At 32.0% G+C, this 23,511-nt stretch overlaps 1 protein-coding gene across 2 annotated transcripts in view; it reads left to right on the top strand.

Moving 5' to 3' along the window:
- LOC143255357 (uncharacterized) overlaps positions 1 to 23,511 on the top strand; it is a 56,361-nt gene that overhangs the window by 17,359 nt on the left and 15,491 nt on the right. For both annotated transcript variants that reach the window (XM_076510876.1, XM_076510875.1), the window contains exon 2: positions 6,302 to 6,510. In XM_076510876.1, coding sequence (XP_076366991.1) covers positions 6,302 to 6,510 — 209 coding nt within the window. The remainder of the gene's footprint in view (positions 1 to 6,301; positions 6,511 to 23,511) is intronic.

Raw genomic sequence — 23,511 nt, 5'->3', positions numbered from 1 at the left:
TCCTTATTATCACACGATAACATCATAAAAGCTCATAGAATATAATTATGAGTTAAGGAAATGCTTGTTCGAAAAATTTTGTGAAAAATGATAACCGAGCATAGCCGTTCCTAATTTCAACTGAGAAACACAGGGAAGGCAGCTAACGTACAGCACCCTCCACCAAGTCTCAGCTACTCATGTCTGGCTGAACAGTGGGACTGTAATGCTGAAGTAAATTCACGACCCTTAAGTTTAGAGCGAGATTGGGGGAGCAAGAAATTAAAGACCCTTATGTTCACAGATCTGCATACTAACCACCGGCCCACACCCAGCCTATACAAATGGTAGTTATGTTCTAATAAAGGCCTTTACGATTACTGAGGTTATTTGTATTATGGTGAGATACGTTTATTGTAAATCAAACATGACAGATAAATGAATTTAAAAGAAAATGTACCATAAGGATTGTGTTTGCAATGTTGAAATTTTACTGTCACCATTCATATCCTTAAAATAACTGATGGTTAACATATCAACCTTTTAAGTGCAAAGCTAGCTTTTCTAGCGTGGCATTATAAGATGTTGTCTTTTTTTAATAATTTCTTTGCACGTAGAAAAAGTGTTTTAGTGAAAGTATACCTTTTATCATCTTTTAGTTTTAGAGACTTTGTATCTGCATATTTCAAAAGAAGACAAACAAAAATTTAATTTATATAAAATATTTCCAATCGCCAAACTTTTGATACAATTAAACGTTAAAAACTGAGTGAGATAAATATAGGTCATTTTTGTCATTTTAAGTACTTCATTCGTCCTTTTCTGCTTTAGTTTGCTGGTTTTAATTTCCATCAAGTTATTTTTTATGATAAGAGTACTTTAGTAATGTATTTAAAGCTATCACCATTACAAAAGAATTTGAAAATACTTTTAATAAAAGAATAAGCATTAATAGATTTTTCTTTATTTATTCAGCTTCTCAGCCAGTTACATCATTCCTAATCCACTTGTCTTAACGTTCTGTTGCTTTAAAACCATCATGGTTAATGTAGCTGCTTTTCACTTATCAGTTTTTTGTTTGTTTTCAGAAAGGTAACCCACCTGTTTCCAATACGTTTCTAATCTATGCTTCATCATATTATTTATGCAAGATTAAACAGTTTTTCTCATAATTCAAATTTTTTGTGCAGCTTTAACTGACTAAATTTAAATTTTAGTTAAACTATCAGGTTTCAGAGAAAACGAAATACTGAAAAAGCTATAAGACTTAGAAAAACATAATCAATTATTCAACTACATCTTAATAAATCACAATGATCACCTTAAGAAATTTAAAATAAAACACTTTTCATGAAAAACACAAATACTTCTGTTTAAAAATGTGTTTTTAATTTTTTTTCAAACCGAAAAGTCATTTTAGTTAACTTAGATGCTTCAAAACGAACAAATGAGACTCTGTGCACTTTTTTTTTAAAGTGCAAAGAGTTTAACAATTAATTTTCTTTAAAGCAAATCTGAAACATCAACATGAACACAAAAATGAAAAAGTAAACACTGTTGCTCTTTAACTGTTTGGGATGTGTTGTATTAATGTTTTATTCTTTTCACATGTTAATAAAGTCGAAAGTAAACTTCTATCCTGAAGTAGTAACATTATTTCATGAAAGTACTTCACGAAATACTGACATTCGAGTATAGGAATTGCGTATAATGTGATATATATTGTAATGTTTTATAAATCCTTTAAAAGTTAATTATACAAATCATGAAGTACATAGCATTGATCACGACTCCATACTTATTGTGTTACTTTGCAATATTAAACTTAAAACGACACAATTTAAGGAACAATGTAGGTTTCCTACCATTTCTATCGCTGATGTTGCAGAACGGTATTGTTTTGTTCCAACAGTTAGCTCACTATACAGCATTTATAAATCAGCCGTTTAGTTTCAAAGTGTCACACACTTCTAAGGAGTAATCTAATAAATTTGTAAGTTGATATGAAGATAAATGAACAGTTGGTTAGAGATGTCGTTGTTGCGCATGTTTCGATCGTTAAGTGTCACATTCAAACAGGGTGAAACAAGAGTGTGTTGTGAACTTCTAAAGATAGTTGTTTACTCAAAGGTTTTTATTGGGATTTTGGTTTTAATATAAATGATAAGGAATAAAAATAAATGAGCATGTAATATACATCAGTCTTCCTCGGATTAAATAATAAATACCATAGTTATCTGAGAACTACATTTTTAAAAATTATTTCTTCTTCCATCAACCCAGGTGGATAAATAGCAAAGAAAACAACCCAAAATAATGTCAATTTATGTGAGAAGGGTTGTTCATTGAAATGTATTGTTTCTAAAAGTAACCACCCAATTCAAGCGATAATCACCATCAAAAACCAAACACAAAGTTACATTCCTATTTACTGACCTATTTGGGCTGCTGAAAATTAATATGATTGAAACAGTATCGCTAAGCTGTTTATAACATGGATTATTTTATCTAATGTTTACTAATAACGTTTTATGATATAAATTACCGAATCAAACGTAAAATAAAAAACAGTGAGTATTTGATAGAACAGAACTTCAACCCTTTTATCTTCTAGGTTATCAGAACTGGGCATCATTTACTAGCATTTAAAGATCTGGTTTCTAGAACATTCAATTTTCATCAATGCTTATAATGTAAATGCTACATGATGTAATTATGCATTATGGGGTTACTATAACTGTGTAATTGATACTCATTGAGTATGAATCTATAGTAGAGCAGACTAGACATAATGAGCTAGATTCAGTAAGGGTAACATGAGAAAATAGTCAATAAAGTGTACTCTATACGTTACACATTTAATATGAAATTGTGCGTAACAAAGTGGTTCTCGTGAATAGCAGAAACTAAGCAGTACACATTCAAACATTGGATATTTAAGATCAAGTAAACAATATCTCATTAAATTATGTACAATTAAACATGAACTATTAACGTCATACCTATAAAAAGTAATGAAAGAATGACCTCATACGTATAAAAAGTAATGAACCATTAACCTCAAAACATATAAAATTTTAATGTTCCATTAACTTTATATCTATAAAACATAATGAATAATTAAACTTATATTTATAAAGTGTGTGTTTTTCTTATAGCAAAGCTACATCGGGCTATCTGCTCAGCCCACCGAGGTGAATCAAACCCCCTGATTTTAGTGTTGTAAATCCGGAGACATACCGCTGTACTAGCGGGGGCATCTATAAAAGATAAATAACCATTTACTTCATATGTATAAATAGTAATAAAACATTAACTTCAAGATTTAAAATTTGGAAATAATTTAAAATCCATAAAAAAATTTTAATTAGAAGTTCAGTATTTGATGATCCTCATGAAATGACTTTGAAATGGAGTGGTTGGTGTTTTTCCTATGTAAGCGAATTGTGAAGTCTGATGAATTTGACAATTTTTTATCACTTCTACCGGTCCGGCATGGCCAGGTGGGTTAAAGCGTTCAACTCTTAATCCGAGAGTCACGGGTTTGAATCTTACACTGCAAAATTAGGTACGGCTAGCGTAGAAAGTCTTCGTGTTGCTATGCGCAATATTAAAAAAAGAAAAACCAGTTCTGCTTGATACTTACACATCTTCGCAGGTGAAACTGAAGTATAGTTTTGCCCGTAGAAATGGCATTGCAGCCACCACATGTGCATTTATATACAATCCTGGAACACATGGGAGTAGGTAATAGGTCCTCAGATCGGAATATATTTTGTACTTTAAATGGTGATTTAAATATCATTTATAGGTAAAGATGTGTATAAAATGTTTTAATTATTCTTAAAATTTCTGATTTCACTGTGAAACTCTGCTTACCTAAAAAAGGAGCGATCAATATTATTAAGTATTGATCAATTTTATATATTTTCTGTATGTTCAAGTTTGTGAGAAAGAAGCTTGTATGTTAGAGTTTGAATAAAATTCATTGGACAGCTATTGTTTGTGAAAATATTCTATAAGGTAGGGGTTTCTGTATGAAGAGAGAGGTGGGTAGAACACGTGTTATATGTTTTGTTGAGAAGACTGAGAATAAGATTGCGTTTAAAGGAATTCAGAACAAAACTGTCGAATCCAGTATGTAAGCCTGCATATGTTGTTATTTCTCGATAAAAGGATATTGTGAAGTGGTTATCTAATCTGTTGATTTGAATATCAAGAAAGAGCAATTTACCGTTTGTTTGTTTTTCAGGTTGACAAGTAAAATTATTTCTTTGGAGTTACGAATTTAAGTTAACTACAAAGTGTTTGATGTGATTAGAGCTTTGAAGATGTAAAATGTATGAACAACATACTTTCTGTATAATGTCGGTTTCAATTGGGCGAGACAGGTGTCTAGCCAGGAACGTTCATAGTGACAACGAAATATGTTAGCAAGAGTCGGCCCTAAATGTGACACCATTACCACGCTATCTATATGGTCATATAGCTGACTTTTGAAGATAAAGTGCTTCTCCTTGAGGGCAAGTTTAAATAATTCTTCAAACTGGTAGCAATTAAAGTTTGTTTCATTTTTGTAGGGGAAAAGTTTATTTAAGAAATTATATATATTTTCTTGAAGTGGAATGTTTGTGAATAAAGATTGAATTTCGAAACTAACAAGTATCTATTGATCAGTGTTATTGATTTCAGAAATTAATTGATAAAAAAAAAGGAATCTTTAACTTATTCTCGTTGGAAGTGAGTATAAAATAGGAATGAAGAATGTAGCCAATTTATAGGTATGATAACCGATATTCAATAAAATAAGTCTTAAAGGAATGTTGTCTTTGTAAACTTTAGGTAACTCATACATAAGACCTGCGTGAGAGTCTGAGGGGTAAATGTCTTCAGAAACGTTTTGTGAAAGCTAATTGTGATATTTATAGTTTTTTTAAAATGTCGTCGTATTTTTTCTTCACGTTTTATGGTGAGCTTTCGCCATTCAACATTAAATTCGGATTTTGTTTTATCTCTGAGTATAATTTGCATATTGTTATTGTAATTCGGTTTATTAATCATAACCACACCTTTACTTTTATCGTGTCACGTGACGTTCATCTTTTTGTTGTTAGCTAATTCCTTTAAAGCAGTGTATTTTTTATTAGTAATGGTAAAAACAAGTTTATGGAAGCTGTAGAATGAAGACAAGGCAGTGTTCTTGAACTTTGTTATCACAAAATTCTCTAAGTTCTGAGACTCATTGCTGTTAAACGTAGGTTGAAATTATAACATTTTATAAGAAGTCTCAAAGGAAAACAGGCAATCGGAAAATTTAAGTTTAGGGGGCAAGTAAGCAGAACTTTAGGTCCTTTGGTAGTAGTACACTTTTACAGAGTTCACTGAATACAGCATCACTAATGTTAAAAACCAAGTTATTAGGATCTATACTATTGATACTTTTATGTGGCATTAAGTTATTTAGTTGAACATTCTGTTTGTGTTCCAGGTTGGTTTAAGTTTTTTCGTTTATATTGTTAACAGGTTAGGTAGGTGGTTGAAATCAATCCATGATACGTTATTTCTTCGCTGCTTCATTTCGGATGTTACTGCTTCTTCTGTTTGAGTTTAGACTTGATTTCTTCTTCTAAAAGACGACGTTGACATGAGAAGTAGGTAGTAGATCTACAGAAACCATTATCTTCAGAAATATGATTGAATGAACCTAATTTCTTAACAATGTGTGATTGATTTTGTTTTATGAAGAAGCGGGAAGTATGGTTAACAAAACTCACTAAAGAAAGGGCGTTAAAGTTCTGAGGGACTTTTACAAAACTTACTGAAGGAAGGGAGTGGACGTCCGAGAATATTTTAAAAAAACTTACTCAAAGAAGAGCTTAACATCCCGAGAAGATTTTACAAAACTTACTCAAGGAAGGGCATGAACTTGTAGGTTTTTTTTTATAAAACTTACTGAAGAAGGGCAGAACACCCAGAGAGATTTTCACAAAAGATATTAAAGAAAGGGCGTGGACTTGCGAGGCGAGGATTTTTATAAAACTTACTGAAGGAAGGGCGTGAACACCCCGAGACATTTCTAAAAAGGATAATAAAGGAATGGCGTGGACTTGCGAGGATTTTTATAAAACTTACTGAAGGAAGGGCGTGAACACCCCGAGACATTTCTAAAAAGGATAATAAAGGAATGGCGTGGACTTGCGAGGGTTTTTATAAAACTTGAACTCGTCATTTTTTACGGGTTGGATAATCACTGCATCTAATTGTAAACTAAAATAAGATACTGTATATAGTGACGTTATCATTATGTTATGTTTCCTTCCAGAGGCATTGGCTTTAAAGGATGTCAAGGTCCAAGTGCCATCTGCTGTGAATAGAAGGGACGCTGCATGGATCAACTGTAGCTTTGACTCGGAAAATGATGAGATATTCTATACCAAGTTTTACCTTAATGATTTGGAATTCTTCCGGTACATCTCGTATTTGGAGAGTAGTCCAATTAGTGTCTACCCATTTGCTGGTATCTACGTCGATGTAAGTACACGTGAATGATAAACATTTTAGCACAAAGTAACAATGAATATATCAGTACAGAGCTTAAAAGGTTTGATGAGAGGTAAAACAGGTTTTACACAAGGTAGTCAAGTAACGAATAGACAAACAACTGCAATATGATGACACAGATTTAATTTCTTTCTCGAAATACTAAGGAATGTTGTCATTTGTAATTTAGATTGATTATTTTATTCTGTAAAGTATTATGAGGTTCTTTAAAACCAAATTTCTTGCAAATATTACGACTATGTATGATTTCATATTGAAATAATTTCTTTCACAAGTCTATTATATTGAAATATTGTATAACTTAATGAGAGTAGATGCTATTTGTTACTAGCTTACTGAGGGTGGAAGATATTTGTTATAGAAATCGTGTTGACAGCAGCATCTGTTGTAAATAAAGGAGCAGATGCGAAAACTTCAATAAATAAATGACAACTATGTGCAAAATAACTGAAGGTATTTATTCGCTTTAGGTTTTACTATGAAAGTAATTATAATAAAGCCAGCATCATTCGACAATAGTTGAAGTACTGGTACAGAAAAGAAGTTGAAAAACAATAAAACAAACAAACAAAACATAGAACATATTGATTACGTTTTAGGAATGTGTATTTCCTGATATATGCTTTTCAGGTAATAGTAACATAACACAATCATGTATGTTACAACGAGAAGATGTTTTAGATCCAAATGTGAAAAACAACTACACTCTCTATTCTATATAGAACAAACTACATATGTTTGGCTTTTGACTAATATTAATATGCATATCTTAAAATATTACCGAGTAGAAAACTTAATCGTTTATAGATATATTTAACTGACATGCGTGATAGCTGTTGGTGAGAATGATATTACGTTTTTACCTTAATTTATTCTAGTATGAGTATTGTGTAGCCTACTAATCAGCTAAAAAACGTTAACAGACAAACACTCGAAAATCATTTTGCTTAGCTGTTTTTAGTAGCATATTATACACACAAACGAAATGTAATGATATATATTTTATGAGTACTAACGTAACACTTAAACCTCCAGATACAATACTCTCATTTTCCTTTCGATTTTTATTAGTATTATGTTGTTAAATAGAATGTAACGTTTACTTCAGTTTGTATGATTCGTTTTAATAACTAGTAAAATACATTTCTTCACACATGTTAACCCTTCTCGGAAGACTGTAGTCAAACGTATTTTAGAAATAAGACGTGATGATCACATAACGATCACACGTTATCTCTAATTGCAAATTAAGTGACCAAATTTCCAAAACATTTTATTTAAATTATTTTTTAATTATTATGCATTCAGGTTTATTTTTGATTACACTTTATTGCCATAATTGTATTTTTTTAACTTTAGACATTTTGAGTGTTGAGTGCATTTATTTTTAATTTCAAATTTTATTTTCAGTACATGTTTACTCTATGTACAAACCACGTAGCTTATTCTTTTCATTATTGTAGAAGTTTTATATATATTTTTGCAGTTAAGAAAGTAAAACTTTGATACAAGATACTATCAACTGACAATAATTCAAATAATACATCTGATGCTTACCAATATGATGCGAGTGGTTTCTCACTCAGTCTGCACTGTATATTAAAGGGTCTAGTACAGTCTTGTCTCAGATATAACTTTAAACTGAATGGCAAATTTTAATGTGCTAATGAGCTTCATTTCTTTCCAAATCCACGGTTAGATGTCAAAAATGATATATAGATGTTCCACTTACTTGTAGAGCCATCGGACGAATATAAGTCAGTAAAGTTCAGCTTAATGTTATGAACGAGAGTCAGAAAATTCATTATGCTGTTGTGAATTAAGTCAGCAAACTTCAGCATACTGTTGTGAATGTAAGTTAGAAAATGCGAGCATGTTGTTGTGAATGTAAGTTAGCAAACATCAGCATATTGTTGTGAATGTAAGTCACAGACGTATCAAAACGTCGCCAGTATAATGTGAAGCAACTTCCATACCACAGTAAGACAAATTTGTGATTCTGACTCACCGCCGTTGTAAGATGTCTCTTCTGGAACTGAATCAGACGTCTCCTGTCAATTTATCACTAAAATGATATAGAAATGAAATAGATAACCCCAGTAATTGTGTCACTAAAGGTCAGTTTTTATACCAGATACCAAATGAGGTGCATTCTGCAACAGCAAATCACACAAACGGTCGTTTGGAGAGATATTATTTTATAGATAAGTCTTGTTTCACCCTGTAATCAGATAACAGGTGTATACTTATTTACAGACAATCTGAAGCTAGACCCAAATTTATTTTAATACAGAATCTGAAAAAATGGCTGAGGTGAAAGTATGATGTGGTCTAGCGAATTAACCGATATTCTTTTAGATCTTGGAGAATGGGAATATTACTGCCATACATTAATAGATATTATAGTACTTTGTATTGCCATATATAAGGAACAGTCCAGTCTAACTTCCGTTATTAGATTGCAACGTCCTTATGTAGTTGATGTATTACCTTGAGAATATTTAATGGATGATATGTTTTACATTCTAAATGGACTTCAATCCAATGGTATAAGAATGGAAAGATTTTGCTGATTCAGAGCATTTCCTCAAGTTATCCAAAGACTAAAAATGTTCAGGAACCATCTCCAAATGTTTTCAATACTCTAATTTTGAACATTTGTTATCTATGCAGTGCTAACATTGTTGTTCATGACAGTCATACTTTATATATGTATATGTGTGTAAAGTGTGCAGATATTAAAATTTCATTTAAGAGACTTCCCTAACCAATCGTCTTAGTCTGAAGTCAGATTTCAGTATGGATTAGCACATACTTAACTTGAACTGAGGGAGGTGGATTGCATTATTTCCTGCACTGTTTTGTTTTATCATAGCACGCTTTGTTTCATTGATTGTGTCTGTGTATATGTGCCATGTAAATGTTTTGCATCATCAAGATTAAATGTCATATAATATCTGATGGATTGTATAACCCTTCAACACCTATACATAAGTCAATTAAGTCAAGTAAAACTATTTTAAATTCAATTTATTTATAAATCCCATTTCCTGTAACTTAGCAGTAAATTTGGGAATTTATAGTGACTAAACTGCGATAGTGAGGACAGCCCATTTTGCAACTCTACGCTTAAACGAAACGAACAAGCACTCTGTTAGTATATCAAACCCAAACTATTTTAGGAATAAATAGTTTTTTGTTTTTTTTTTTACAAAATGTGTTAATTTATTTACTATTTAGAACGATTTGTTTCTTATTTGAATTTCGCGCACAGCTACATGAGGGCTATCTGCACTAAAAGTGTAAGACTATAGGGAAGGCACTGGAAGGGAACTCACTGCTAATTCTTCGGCTACTCTTTTACTCACGAACAGTCGGATTGACCAGTATGTTATAACGCCTCATGGCTGAAAAGGCGAGTATGTTTGGTGTAGCGGCAATTCGAATCCGCGACTCTCAGATTACGAGTAGAGCACCCTAACCATCTGACTCTGCAGGGCTTATTTAGAATGAAAGAAAATCATTGAATTATTTTTCTACGAACGATATGATAAAAACTCCAGATCCATTTAATTTCATCATTTAGTGTTTCAACCAGTATTGAATACTTATATAGTTGTATTACAAAAACAACAACAAAACATATTCAATTGAAAAATACATTTCACTTCTAAACTTCGTTCATTAATCAGAAGTATATTATATACTTAAGGTTTTCTGATCATGCTCATTTTCATGGATCTTGACAGAGCCGTGATGTACTACTACATTTTTAGCGTATACAAAATAACTAATTAATGGACTAATGAGATAAAAATATTCGTTAATCGCATAAAAAAAAAACCAAAAACAACATTGCTCTTGATGGGTACAGGTTTAAATATCTAAGGTTTCAGCGTTTTTTGTTGTTTTTTTTAAATTAAATGTATTACCAAAGCTATTGCGAGAATTTATCTGGACTAGAAAGCATGCTTAAATTATACACTCTTTATAAAGATTTGATTTCCATGGAAAAACAAAGTCTTAACCTTCTAGAAAAGCAAAACGTTTCATTAAATAACTATAACATATTTACATTAAAATTCTTCCAGTTGCTACATTGTTTATTAGTTCTTAGTGTAACATTTACACAACGGGCTATCTGCAGCATGTAGAACATAAAATCAAATCCAGGATTTTGCGTTGTAAGTTGTGAGAAAAGTTACCGCTGACCCAACGGTTGTTTGGTTTGTTTTGAATTTCTCGCAAAGCTTTACGAGAGCTATATACGCTAGCCATCCCTAATTTAGCAATGCAAGACTAGACGGAAGGCAGCTAGTCATCACCACCCACCGCCAACTCTTGGACTACTCTTTTACCAACGAATAATGGGATTGATCGTACATTATAATGTCCTCACGGCTAAAAGGGCGAGCATGTTGGTGTAAGAGGATTCGAGTCCGTGACCCTCAAATTACGAGTCGAGTGCCTTAACTTCCTGGCCATGCCAGTCCCTCCAACAGTTGTTCAAAAATTGAACAACGGATGCATCAGTGGTTATTTTACTTAAAGGACTAATAATATTTGACGATAATATAGAGCGTATTAGAACCTGAATTGATTATACTTGTCTAAATATGGTAATCTTCTGTTTAATGTCATGTAAGTATTTGAGTTCTTAAATATCGCATGTATTTAAAGTATAACTCACATAAGTTTCAAATACGTAATTCCATTTTATGATTAAGTTTTCGCATTTATTGGGGTAGACAGTCAATACTGTTACTGAATTTATTCGTTTGGTTTTACAGTTCTTAAAGAAAGCGAATGGCTACTTCAAAGTATAGGGAAGTCATGTTAAGGTTAATCAAATTGTTAGAAAATCGAAAATGCATTAAAATATGAAGATAATATTCCTTTGCGAAGTATACAGGAGCTGGTTTTAATCTACCTTCTTAAAATCAAAACGAATAAAATAGTTTTCCTTCCTCTGATCCCTTTTGCTCACGCAAGAAATCGCTTATCCTTGGTATATGTTACGTGGTTCTTTCCGGAGTTGGTACTTTAATGTGGTTTTGTAAATACACTAAAATATAACGAATAACGTTTTTCGAAACCACTAGCTAAATATCTTTCTATCTATCCGTCAATAAACAAAGCCACATACATGTAATGTAACCTCTTTTACTGACATCTGTACATTCATTACCAAAGAAAGTTCCGTATCTGTATCTTACTGTGCATTAAATAGATGAACTAAATGTAATGTACACGAACTTAAATGGTTTCTTAACATACTAAACCTAAAGTAATATAAAATACCGGGGGTTTTGATTCTTTAAGAAAACTGAAATAAATACTATGGTAATTTATTCTTACAAATATTTATTGCTTTTCGTTTTAACATTACTTAGATGTTTTTGTTTGTTTAGAATTAAGCACGAATATACACAAGAAGGTATCTGTGCTCTGCCCATTACGGGTATCTCAAAACCCGTTTTGTAACGGTGCGAGTCTGCCGACATACCGCTGTGCCACTGAAGGGCAGGTAGATGCACTTTCCTGCAATTTTATAATATTAGTAAAACATAAATGTGTAGTCACTTTCTACATTTACAACTTTCCTCCATCTTGAATAGTGACCAGTACGATGATGATAAGTGTGTACTTCTGCCTGATAAAACAACTCCCATTGTAATAAGGTTCTGAGTAGGACAGTTTAATAAATTTTTGACTTTATATTCTACATAAAAATTCACAACTCGTCAGATCCTAAGGACGCGTTTAAGCAGACCAGAGATAATAAGTCCATTAATTTGTCATTAAATGATTTAACAGATATTGGATAAAAAATTATTGCTTTAATTTCGGTTTCTTTGACTGTCTTTCTTGAAAAACAAAGAACTTATTAATTTCAAAGTTTAACTGGAAACTAGTTATTCTTTGTAAACTTCAAATTCTTATCTAATATATTGTTAATAGCACGAGAAAATATTACCACCTATATTGTAATAAATATTGTGGTCAGAAAATTATCAATAGCATTTAATTGTTGTTTAAGACTTTAATTTGTTGCTGTGGATGTTATTCCGGGCTGGCTAGGTATCTTACTGTAATAAATGTCTGATCTACAAATGCTTCTGCTTGTATGGAGAACGTTTCATATTTTGTTTTTATAGAATTTCGAGGAAAACTATACTAACGTTATCTATTCTAGTTGTCTCCAATTTTGAAGCAACAAACAGTCAACATCAGTGAGGGCTAACTTTTGGACTACTCTTGGTATAAAGAATAGTTGGATTTGACCTTTATTCTTATCACACACTCAAGTTCTCAAAGTTCAAATTGTGATTTTTTTTTTTTTTTTACGAGAGGAGAAACAAGGAACTTACGGTCCATAGCCTGGTGTCCTAACCGTCGGATGGCGGTCGATCTTATATCTTTCCAGAAGGATTTATACTTTTTGTCATAAATCTAAATGCAATAACAAAGTACATAGCTAGTAAAAATTTCAATCGCGTTGCCACGGCTGGCATCTTTGACGCCACGCCATTTTGTTAGTACCACATACACCCAGAAATATATATATGTATGTATTTTCCAATAAATCTCGAAAAATATTTTCTTTTATTCTAGTCTAGATTTGTTAATGTAAGAATAAAGAAGGTTGACTATGTTGTGAATAACAGCAGCATGAAACAATTTATAGGTTATCCATTTTGTGTAGAGAATTACGTAAACTATCATATAAATTTTATATATCCTACACTTATAGTATTTAACTCAGAGTAAGAGAAGAAGATAATAGATGTTTCCGGTTGAATTTTAAGCGTTAGGAAGGTATATTTCATACGTAAACTTTAAACTTCTCTTATCGTCGTACATAGACAAAATCTTAATTAAACGTATTACTACACCACAACGTCGCATAGCGTAATCTGTAATAAATATTTCTTTTCTATCTTTCAGCCATCTTGTGGTGGACCCAATATATTTAGTACTTTATCTAGGACATGTAAACTCATAAGCTAGTTTTGATTGTACGTGTACTAAAGGCGATATTCTGCTCTTAAACTGAAAAAAAAAAAACAGTCTAAATTTTGGTATAAAAATCACCCGTAAATATATTTTAGAATAAATGTACGAAAACGTTTAATTCTTTCTTCATTAACATCGCTATTTGCAGGTGTGCGCCGGTTAGGGCATCCGATTCCTATCTCAGGTTCGCGAGTTCGAACCCACTCACACGAAACATGCTCGCCCTTTCAGCCGTGGGAGCGTTATAATGTGACGGTCAATCCCAGTATTCGTTGGTTAATAAGTAGCTCAAGAGTTCAGTGATGATGACTAGCTGCCTTCCCTCTAGTCTTAAATTGCTAAATTATAAACGGCTAGCGCAGATAGCACTCGTGTATCTTTGCGCGAAATTTGAAACAAATAAACAGTATGTCGCTGTAGGGTAGTAAATTATATGTATATATTTATTTATTTAGACATTGTAGACGAGTTGTTTTTTAACAATTCAAACTTCTAAATATTTCCGTATGATGTTATCAAGAAAGTAAAAAAAAATACTGCATAAGACATTTTTCTTGAATTTTGTCTTATATTTTAAAATCTGGTAGTTATCTTAAAGTCATTATAAGCCCAAATCCTAACAGAATATTATTTCAGCAGTAATAGAATAAAACTAACAAAATGAAAACATAAGCCTGTAAGCATGTTTTTGGGAAACATCATTCAGCTTTACCTTCATATCAAAGTATCCAAGAAGCTGTGCAAGTGTCCAAACTGGTGATATTCTTGGTGGATCAGGCGACATTAAACTTAACACTAGAATTATAACTGTTGAAATATTCCGAAAACATGTTTACCTGCCAGGAGTGCTTAAAATAACAAACGTATCTGGGGCAATATATTAGTTAAAGTTATCTGGGCTCTTCTTTTTTCACCGTTCATCATGAAAACACAATAAAAAGGTTAGCAAGAGAGGAGGTTAACATTTGCTGCTGAGGACAACTAGTACTTACGCTCAATACTAGTACATAGGCTCAAGGCTATTACCTTTTCTTAGAACGTTTAATAAGTGTTTTGATGAAATCAATATCTGAAAAACCTCCCCCCACACTTGAACCTTTATATAATAGAAGATATGTGGATGACGCTTTTATAAACTTCAATAATCTTGATATATAAATCGTTATGTATATTATCTCAATAATTGCCATCGTAGGGTTAAGTTTACTGTCTAACACCAAAATAATCACCAGCTTACCTTTTTGGACACTTTGATATAAAATAATGAAGATAAATGTGAGTGTTAGAGTTTTATAAAGAGATATTTTGCTAGTTTTATCCCATTCAATTCAAGAGAGACTTTACTGAGAGTTTGATGTATCGTTCTTATAATATCACCACTACATTTCAATATATTTGCTTCAGTAACTAGATAACAGATAACAGAATAAAAAAAAAAAAAACTCCGATAGAAATGTATTTTGTCTAGTGAATTATGGTTATGCTATTAAATAGAAATATAGAAAAGAGGCTATAAGCGTTAAAGAACTCGTTTATTGCGTATCAAAAACCAAATAATATCTATTTCACTTCCCCACATTGGCAGACACGCGATATTAGTAAAAAATAAATACAAATATTGTTTCCTAAAAGCTATCCGCAAAACAATTAATGTATGACTCTCAAGCAGGAATTTAAACTGTAAGGCTTCTTTTTTTTTCAAATTTGTTACATATTATAATTTATTTCATATGAGTCTTTGATTTATTTAAGGTAACGTATTAATATTTCAAATAATCGGAAATTATAATTTTAATTTAGAATTTAATTAAAGCTAATAGGTATAAAATTTACGGTACTTTCCAACATGTTTCATACACACAATTGTCTTTTTAACACAATTAAAATTTTAATACACAAACAAAATACAATACAATTTATAATAATGGTTACTACTAATAGTTATTACAAATGTTTTATATATAAAGGTTTTTCAAACTTACAAACTATAATGAGTCCTCTAGCTGATCTAAAACTAAATATTTTATTAACGATCCAAGTCCATGAGAAACAAATTAATTCTGGGTTAATACTGTTACTCTTCGCTTAAGCTAAGTGGGTTGGTTCTTGTTTGGCGTCACACCCTTGTAAACTATCTTTTACCATTGAAAATATTTAATGTTTTTGTAGAAATGGTAATGTTGTAAGTGATTCAGTGAAGATGAACTGTCTGTAATTTTCGAAATCCATATACTTTCGTGATCCCATTCTGTAGTTTTCTGATTAATAACGTCAAAGTTGCTTATTTAGTTAACTATAGTAAATGACCTGGCATGGCCAGGTGGGTTAAGGCGTTTGACTTGTAATCTGAGGGTTGCTTGTTCGAATCCCCCTCACACCAAACATTCTCGCCCTTTCAGCTTTGGAGGCGTTAATGTGACAGTCATTCCTACTATTCGTTGGTAAAAGAGTAGCCCAAAAGTTGGCGGTGGGTGGTGATGACTAGCTGCCTTCCCTCTGGTCTTACATTACTGAATTAGGGACGGTTAGCGCAGATAGCCCTCGTGTATCTTCAGAAACAAAACAAACCAAACAATTTGCGAGACGGGTAATAATGTCATAGGGGACCAAAAGAAACATTTGTATTGTATGAAAGTTTGTTTCTTTTTAATTTCGCGTAAAGCTACACAACGGCTATCTGCGCTAGCCGTCCATAATTTAGCAGCGTAAGACTAGACAGAAGGCAGCTAGTCATCATCACCCACCGACAACTCTTGGGCTAGTCTTTTACCAACGAATAATGTAATTGTCCGTCACATATAACAAATATAACATCCTACGATTGAAAGGGTGAGCATGTTTGGTGAGACGTGGGTTCGAGCCCGGGACCCTCAGATTACAAGTCGAGTGCCTTTAACTACCAGGCCTTGTAAGTAAGTAAAGAATAGGCTTGGCTACCGGTTCTGAAGGGAGAGAATCAAGATTTGTAACCATACTGTAAATTTTATTAATTATATGTATCGGTTAATCCCACTATTTTTGGCAAAAATGTAGCCCAAGAGATGGCCGTTGGTGGTGATGATTAGCTGCCTTCCTTCTAGTCTTACACCACTAAATTAGTGACGATCATAGCTAATAGTCCTCGTGAATTTCGCTTTGCGCGAAATTAAAAAAAAGCAAATAAATATAATTGTACTTTTATTTTCTACTTGTTTGTATTTGTCGACAAAATAGAATGTTATACTTTCTCAGACAGAAGTATTGCATTTGGCAACATTGTTCTTAATGGTACAATTAAATTTAAACTAATTTGTTTTCATAAATTGCTGAAAAAATTCGGGTAAAGTACAACTTTTTACTTTATTGTAATAGTTAAATCCTCCAAAAATACAACAATCCATTTACTAAAACGTAAAATATAAAATATGTATATACTCATATGACGATCTTACAGTTCTAAACTTCCCTGCAAATATTTTGTTCTCACTCGCATATAAACAAACGATGACATTTATTCTCTCTCCCTAGTGTGTTAGCACATTATTACATATAAACAGGAACATATTACATGACCAGGATGTATTTGTTGGGAAGTCGTAGAAACAACACGATTTTCCAATATGGACTCAAGGAAGAAAGCTGGATGAGAGCATCAGACAAGAAAGCCAGAAGTATTGATTTTTGTTGGACTTGGATAATAACATTATATCATTACGTAATGTTTGTGATGGGATTTATAGTATTTATCAACAGTCAAGTTACCTTCTGAGAAGCTTGGTACGACCATGCACTTTTATAAACAATCAACAAAGATGATGTTCACTTGCAACGCTTTATTACTCAGCGTTTTCATTTATCACATTGAAACTTGAGTAGTGTAATGAACGGTGCTACATTGAGTGTAAACAGAGCCAACAGCATTATACTGTTGGATTATAAACTGTTCCGAGTAAGTGTGTTAAAGTCACTCTTATAAAAACATGACAGCATTATCCGCACTCTTTGCATAAAAGTCGTAATATTTTTGGTAAATAATGTTTGAAATATTCAATGTAAAAAAATGTTAAATACTAAAGTCAAGGGATTATTTTCCATCGCACCTTTTGATATGAAAATGTTTAAGGTTTTAGAAACTTCCTTAAAATAAAAATAAACTCCCTCACAATAGGGTGTGTGTGTTTTCTTATAACAAAGCCACATCGGCTATCTGTTAAGCTCACCAATGGGAATCGAACCCCTGATTTTAACGTTGTAAAGCCGTAAACATACTGCTGTACCAGCGGAGGCGCTGGCAATAAAACTGACAATGACGAACGAATTAATATACCATATTGCTTTCTAATTGCTGCTGAATACAGTTATTACTTCTTCCACAGAGTAAAAAAAGCAGGTCACTTTAGGTCTGGTTCTAGTTACTTGAAATATTGTTATTTCTAAAGGATGATTTACTTTATAATGCTTTTTGCTGTAGAAAGAGAAAAATCATCTTAAAATCTGCTAACCTTAAATGAGCGCGCAGGAGGCGTCATCTAACCTAGCGGTAAGACGATAGTGTTATCACTATCGTTAAACCCTGTAATTTCGAAGTAGAAAACTGTCATTTCGCATTTGTATAACGCGTGATTGTATAATTCTGACACAAAAAATAATTTGATCAACAATAATTTGATAAATAGATTGTTTCTGTTTGTTAAAAGTGTGGTACCATTCTTGATATCTAAAATTTGTTAATAAAATAAATTATTTAGATTTTTGTACAGTATTCACTGAAAGAAGTTGGGACATAAATGCTTCAACGTAGAACATCTAGATAAATCTTACACCTTTTCCAGAGGGAAGTTTGATTGAATTCAAAAGATCTTGTCTACCGTCTTAATTAAATCCTTGGAACTATTGTAAAAGGCAGTAATATACCTTTATTATGTATTCAAGAAGGGCGTACTTCTTGCTATCCATTTCATATTTAAAATACTCCCCCCAGAGGCACAATTACTATGTATATACACTTCTATACCTATGGTGAGCAGAGCACAAACAGTCCATTGTGCAGCTTTGCCCTTTATCCAAAACTAACAAGACTGGGAAGAGCGCGGAAGTCAGGAGAAATTATTTGTGCCTCTAGGATAAAGAATTGTGGAAGACTATGTTTACCAACATCATGTTTGTGTATGAGAAAAATACACATATATCCAAATACTTATACATTTGATCTTTTCGTGAATGTTCTGACAATACTTAACTTGCCTAATCTTTGAAATTACAAGTCTTATTTTTGACGCTTTATGTATTGTGAGATATTATTCAGTAGGAATTTTCACTTTAAAAATGTATCCCTCTATTCCCCGTCTTTGGGTTTAAATTAGGTTGTTTATTTTCTTTTAACACGGATACAGAGGTAACATTGTTATTTTTCAAATCCATAGATTGCTAGTTTTGTAAACGTTAGAGATGTACCTTCTTGATTGTTTGGATGAAGTAACATGAAGGAAGTAGATAAAATCAGACTAAATTTAAACAATATACTTGAAAACTCAAATATACATTAAAACTGGGAACTAAAAAGTGCATAATCGCATAAAAATGTTTAAAAATAAGTGGAATATATTTGCAAATATAATTTTATTATTTATTTAAAAACTCAATATTTGAGGTCATACATGGAATTGATGTTAGTAAACTCTTTGTAAATGAAGAAGGAACAAGAGATATTAAAGTAGTTTACTCAAAAATACAGTAAATAGATAATAAACGTTAATTTTAATTTAATAATTAAAAAGTTACCTTACTTTGACACTAATAGATACACATAGTTTGAGGGCTGACTTTTTGATAAAGTATTTGTCTTATATTGACGCTTACGCTCAATTTAATTTTGCTAATTAAATGTGTTTCATGTAATATACGTTTCACGCACTAAATAGAATGAATTTATCACAGTCTCTATTACAAAGATAAATTTATTTCTTAAATTAAGTATTGTAATGGCATTTCCTGCACATTAGAATAACACTTAGACTTTTTTTTACAATAATAGCCCAATGGCAATAATAATTATCGTTTTCTATAGTAGATACCTCCAGTTGATTTTCTTCAGACATTTGTTCCTTTTACCTATAGCTTATAATTACACAAAGAAAAAAAAAAGCATCTTTTGTTACAACAGAAGAGATGTAGTTTGTTATCTCATTTGATGTCATTCGGGGAATTTTAATGTCAGTTATGAAGTTCAATATTGTACATCATTTCCTTTGGAGAATTTTTAGATAACCTAAATTAATTGAAATATAGAGATGCTTGGATAAAAACGTTATCGTTCCTTACTAAGATGTTGAGAGTAACTAGCTTTAAATGAAGTTGAGAATTTAAATCATCTTATTACTTCATTATGATAGTATTATAAAAAGGATATCTGACAAAGGGTAACATTTCCATCTCTTTCAATTCTAAAGCTATGGCTTGAAGATAAATTGAACTGCTAGATTGAGGATCAGAATGTAGCTCAGTATCAATAATAACTTGTATTCAGAACAAACTATCTATTTAGAACGAAACTAAAAATCGCCTTGATAATGTGCATGGTTAATTAAATACAATTTTTCTGCGTTATTACCGATAATAATTGGAAGCAATATTTCATTAGTGGGTTTATTCACTAGTTCTTATTGGAAAAATATAGATTTCAACATAATAAAAATTGAGTATTTCTAATTACTTCTCTACAAGGGAAAAAGTGAAGAATTACATGGCGTGTATATTAATATATTCAAACAACCACAAAAGTTTATAAAACGAGAATGCATCATCCACCGCATTTAACAATAATGAACGGAAAACATCCAATAAACATTAAATGTTTTGAAGAGAAAGTAAACAGGTGTAAATGTATAATATATACAGTACTGGCAAAAATGATTGGATATTTTGTAAGAAATAAGCCGGAATACACATTAATTTAATAATGCCAAACTGAGAAATACATGTTACATCAAACATATGCATATATAATTTTCATAATGAGACAGGTTCTACAGACATCATGAACAATTTATTAGAGAAACAAACAACTCCATAATTTTATGAGGCTCCGGTAGAAAAACGTTAAATTCAAAATTTCTCCTGTCGCACGAAACTCTTGTCAAAACATGTAAAATGACAAAATATAACATAAAATTATTATAAATAATGTCTTAACTTTATATTACTTTATATTAAACATTCAGTACTGAACTGATCGTTCTCGTACCATAATAATCCCTTCAAGGTGAAGTGATATGTTGTCGATGAGGTTATTGAGGTAGTTCATCGTTATTACATCTCAACTTGTTATTGAAAAGCAGTGCTGCTCACTTACAGTAGCCGGTTTTTGTTGTAGTTAGCAATCTTTCTGCTTAGTTCTATCTAACAGTTCTCAGTGGAATTAAATTCTGGAGACTTTGCTGTTCATGAAAATTTTCTAACGTTGTCTTGTAAAGATAAACAATATGCACACTGTTAGCAGGGGTATTGTGATTCTGGTGCAAAGATTTATTGTATAATATAGCTCTAGCATCTGAAAAATTTATTGTCTTCATAATGATGTATGTAGGAAACGCCAATGATGTTTTCATGGAGGATATGAAGGGCAGTTTTCCATTATACCAAAAGATGTAATGCATCGCCTTCTGTGTGATTCCTGTGGGGAAAATAGTCTTCCCTCATCTGTCCTCCAGGAAATCGGTGAACAGAAATTTTACCATCAAATTTAATAAGCAGGGAATACGACTAACCTAAAAATATGACATGTCACCAGTATTTTTATTGTAAGTGACAGTGACGGCAGTGAATTATGGTTAATATCGGTTTGAAGGTCGCCTGTATTGTAAAAATACCTTGTTTGGTCAATGTTCTATTCACTGTTTTTATGGATACTCTGGAATGAACGTGTTCATGTCATTCTTATTATACGGTGTTACAAGACCAATTTCAACCTTGGAATGTTAACCTGATCAAAATGCAGAAGCATCTGGCAGTAGTTTTTCAACGTCTATCAGTTGATTTTTCTGGAACAACGTTTTATATAGTCAGGTGATGTTTCAGGATTCTGGATACAGTACATTAGAGATAACCTACTCTTCTGGAAATGTTAATTTGATACCCTACAACTTCTTGGTGACAAAGCTTGACTCTATATCAAGTACAGAGAAGCTGTCAGAAGCATTGACAGGTTTCAAAAAAGGTTATATTAGAAGCACACCCTTTTGTACAAAACAGGTGTGTATGTATGTTTTGACGAAAAATTGCTCAAAACAATTTATACAGACCAGAATAACAACTTGTGCATATTTCTCCGATCATGCACTATCTATCTACTCTGTTACTTTTAGGACATTTACTTAATAACTACTCGAAGCTTGAAGACAATAAATAACAGGAATATAAGATAGTTTGCAAACATTTTGGCCAAAATAATATATATATCAGATATGGTAAAAGATAACCTGAATCATTACTGAAAATAATGATATTCTTCCCTACAAAGGTTAGTCACTGAAGTTAATACCACTGTAATAATCCAATAATAGTTAACCTGAAATTAAAGTTATTGAGTTTTATAACTATTCATAATATTGAATTGATTGGCTGATATAAAATTGTCTTGTTTCTTAACAAAATGTGCATCACAGCATGTTATATGTAATAAATAAAGATTTATTCAATCTATTTGGAAACAAGAGGGTTTTTGATTGGAGATTTTCAATTGTATGGATGGAATACATATAAAACTGGACGCCATTTGCTAAAACCGTGATTTTAACAGAATGAAATGATTACATTTGATATAAGGGAACGAAATAACTTGTGAAAGTCTGAATAACTTTTTGATTATTAAATAAAGCAAGTACAATTGTTAAATCGTTCCATAATTTACATTATACTTATATTTGTGTATCTAGAAATCAAGGTTTATGGTGTGCTCGGCATGGCAAGGTGGTTAGGACACTTGAGTCGTAATCTGAGGATAATAAGTTCGAATCCTCGTCGCACCAAACATGCTCGCCCTTTCAATCGTGAGGGTGTTTTATAAGTGACGATAAATCACACTATCTATTCGTTAGTAAAAGAGTAGCCCAAGAGTTGACTGTGGGTTGTGATGACTAGCTGTCTTTCCTCTTGTATTACACTGCTAAATTAGGGATGGTTAGCGCAGACAGCCCTCGTGCAGCTTTGTGCGAAATTCAAAAACACAAACAAACAATGTTACGAGTCGGATTACGAGTCGAGTCCCTTAACCACCTGGCCACGCCGGGCCAAATTATGTGTGAGTGTGTATTTAATAACAAATGGCAAATATCTGGACCGATTTTCACCAAATTTAGAAAATGTCTTAAGAAATCTCCAGTAAGTAGCACAGTGGCAGTGTTTGGCTTTAACCCCTACTTTACCGTGTGAGAACAGAGTATTTGGACTTGATATTAAATATTTTGTCACAAGAGACATATTTATGAAAGTGTCAAACTAAAGTCGCTTTCGTTTATCCCATCATATAATAAATTATTTTGTTAGATAGAGTGTTATAAATAAAGAAAATATCAAAGCCTATTTTATTTCCCTTTTTCATAAGTCTATTTAAGGTATAAAATTTTTTTAAGTCGGATATTTACTGGAAACGAACAAATAACGTTATATCTTAACAAATAATATATATTTTCGCTAAAATATGTTCTATACAATCTCGCTTCACAGGCGCGCGCACATCTATATTTTAATTTCTAACATATTTGTGTTGCTTTGTTAATTACGATTCGGAAACTACACAAGTGAAGATTAATATTACACTTTTCAAAATGACGCAGCAAAGATGTAACATAGAGACTTGTAAAAGGTATTATATTAAAGATATAGTGTTTTTTTTAATTAAATTATGCTGTGGAGAACTAGAAAAAGTCGTATGCACTTACACGTCTGAACACTAACAGAACAGCAAACCAAAGCTTA

The sequence above is a fragment of the Tachypleus tridentatus genome, chromosome 7, assembly GCF_004210375.1.
Source record: "Tachypleus tridentatus isolate NWPU-2018 chromosome 7, ASM421037v1, whole genome shotgun sequence".
NCBI classification, from domain to species: domain Eukaryota; kingdom Metazoa; phylum Arthropoda; class Merostomata; order Xiphosura; family Limulidae; genus Tachypleus; species Tachypleus tridentatus.
This window is presented reverse-complemented; position numbering and strand designations above follow the sequence as displayed.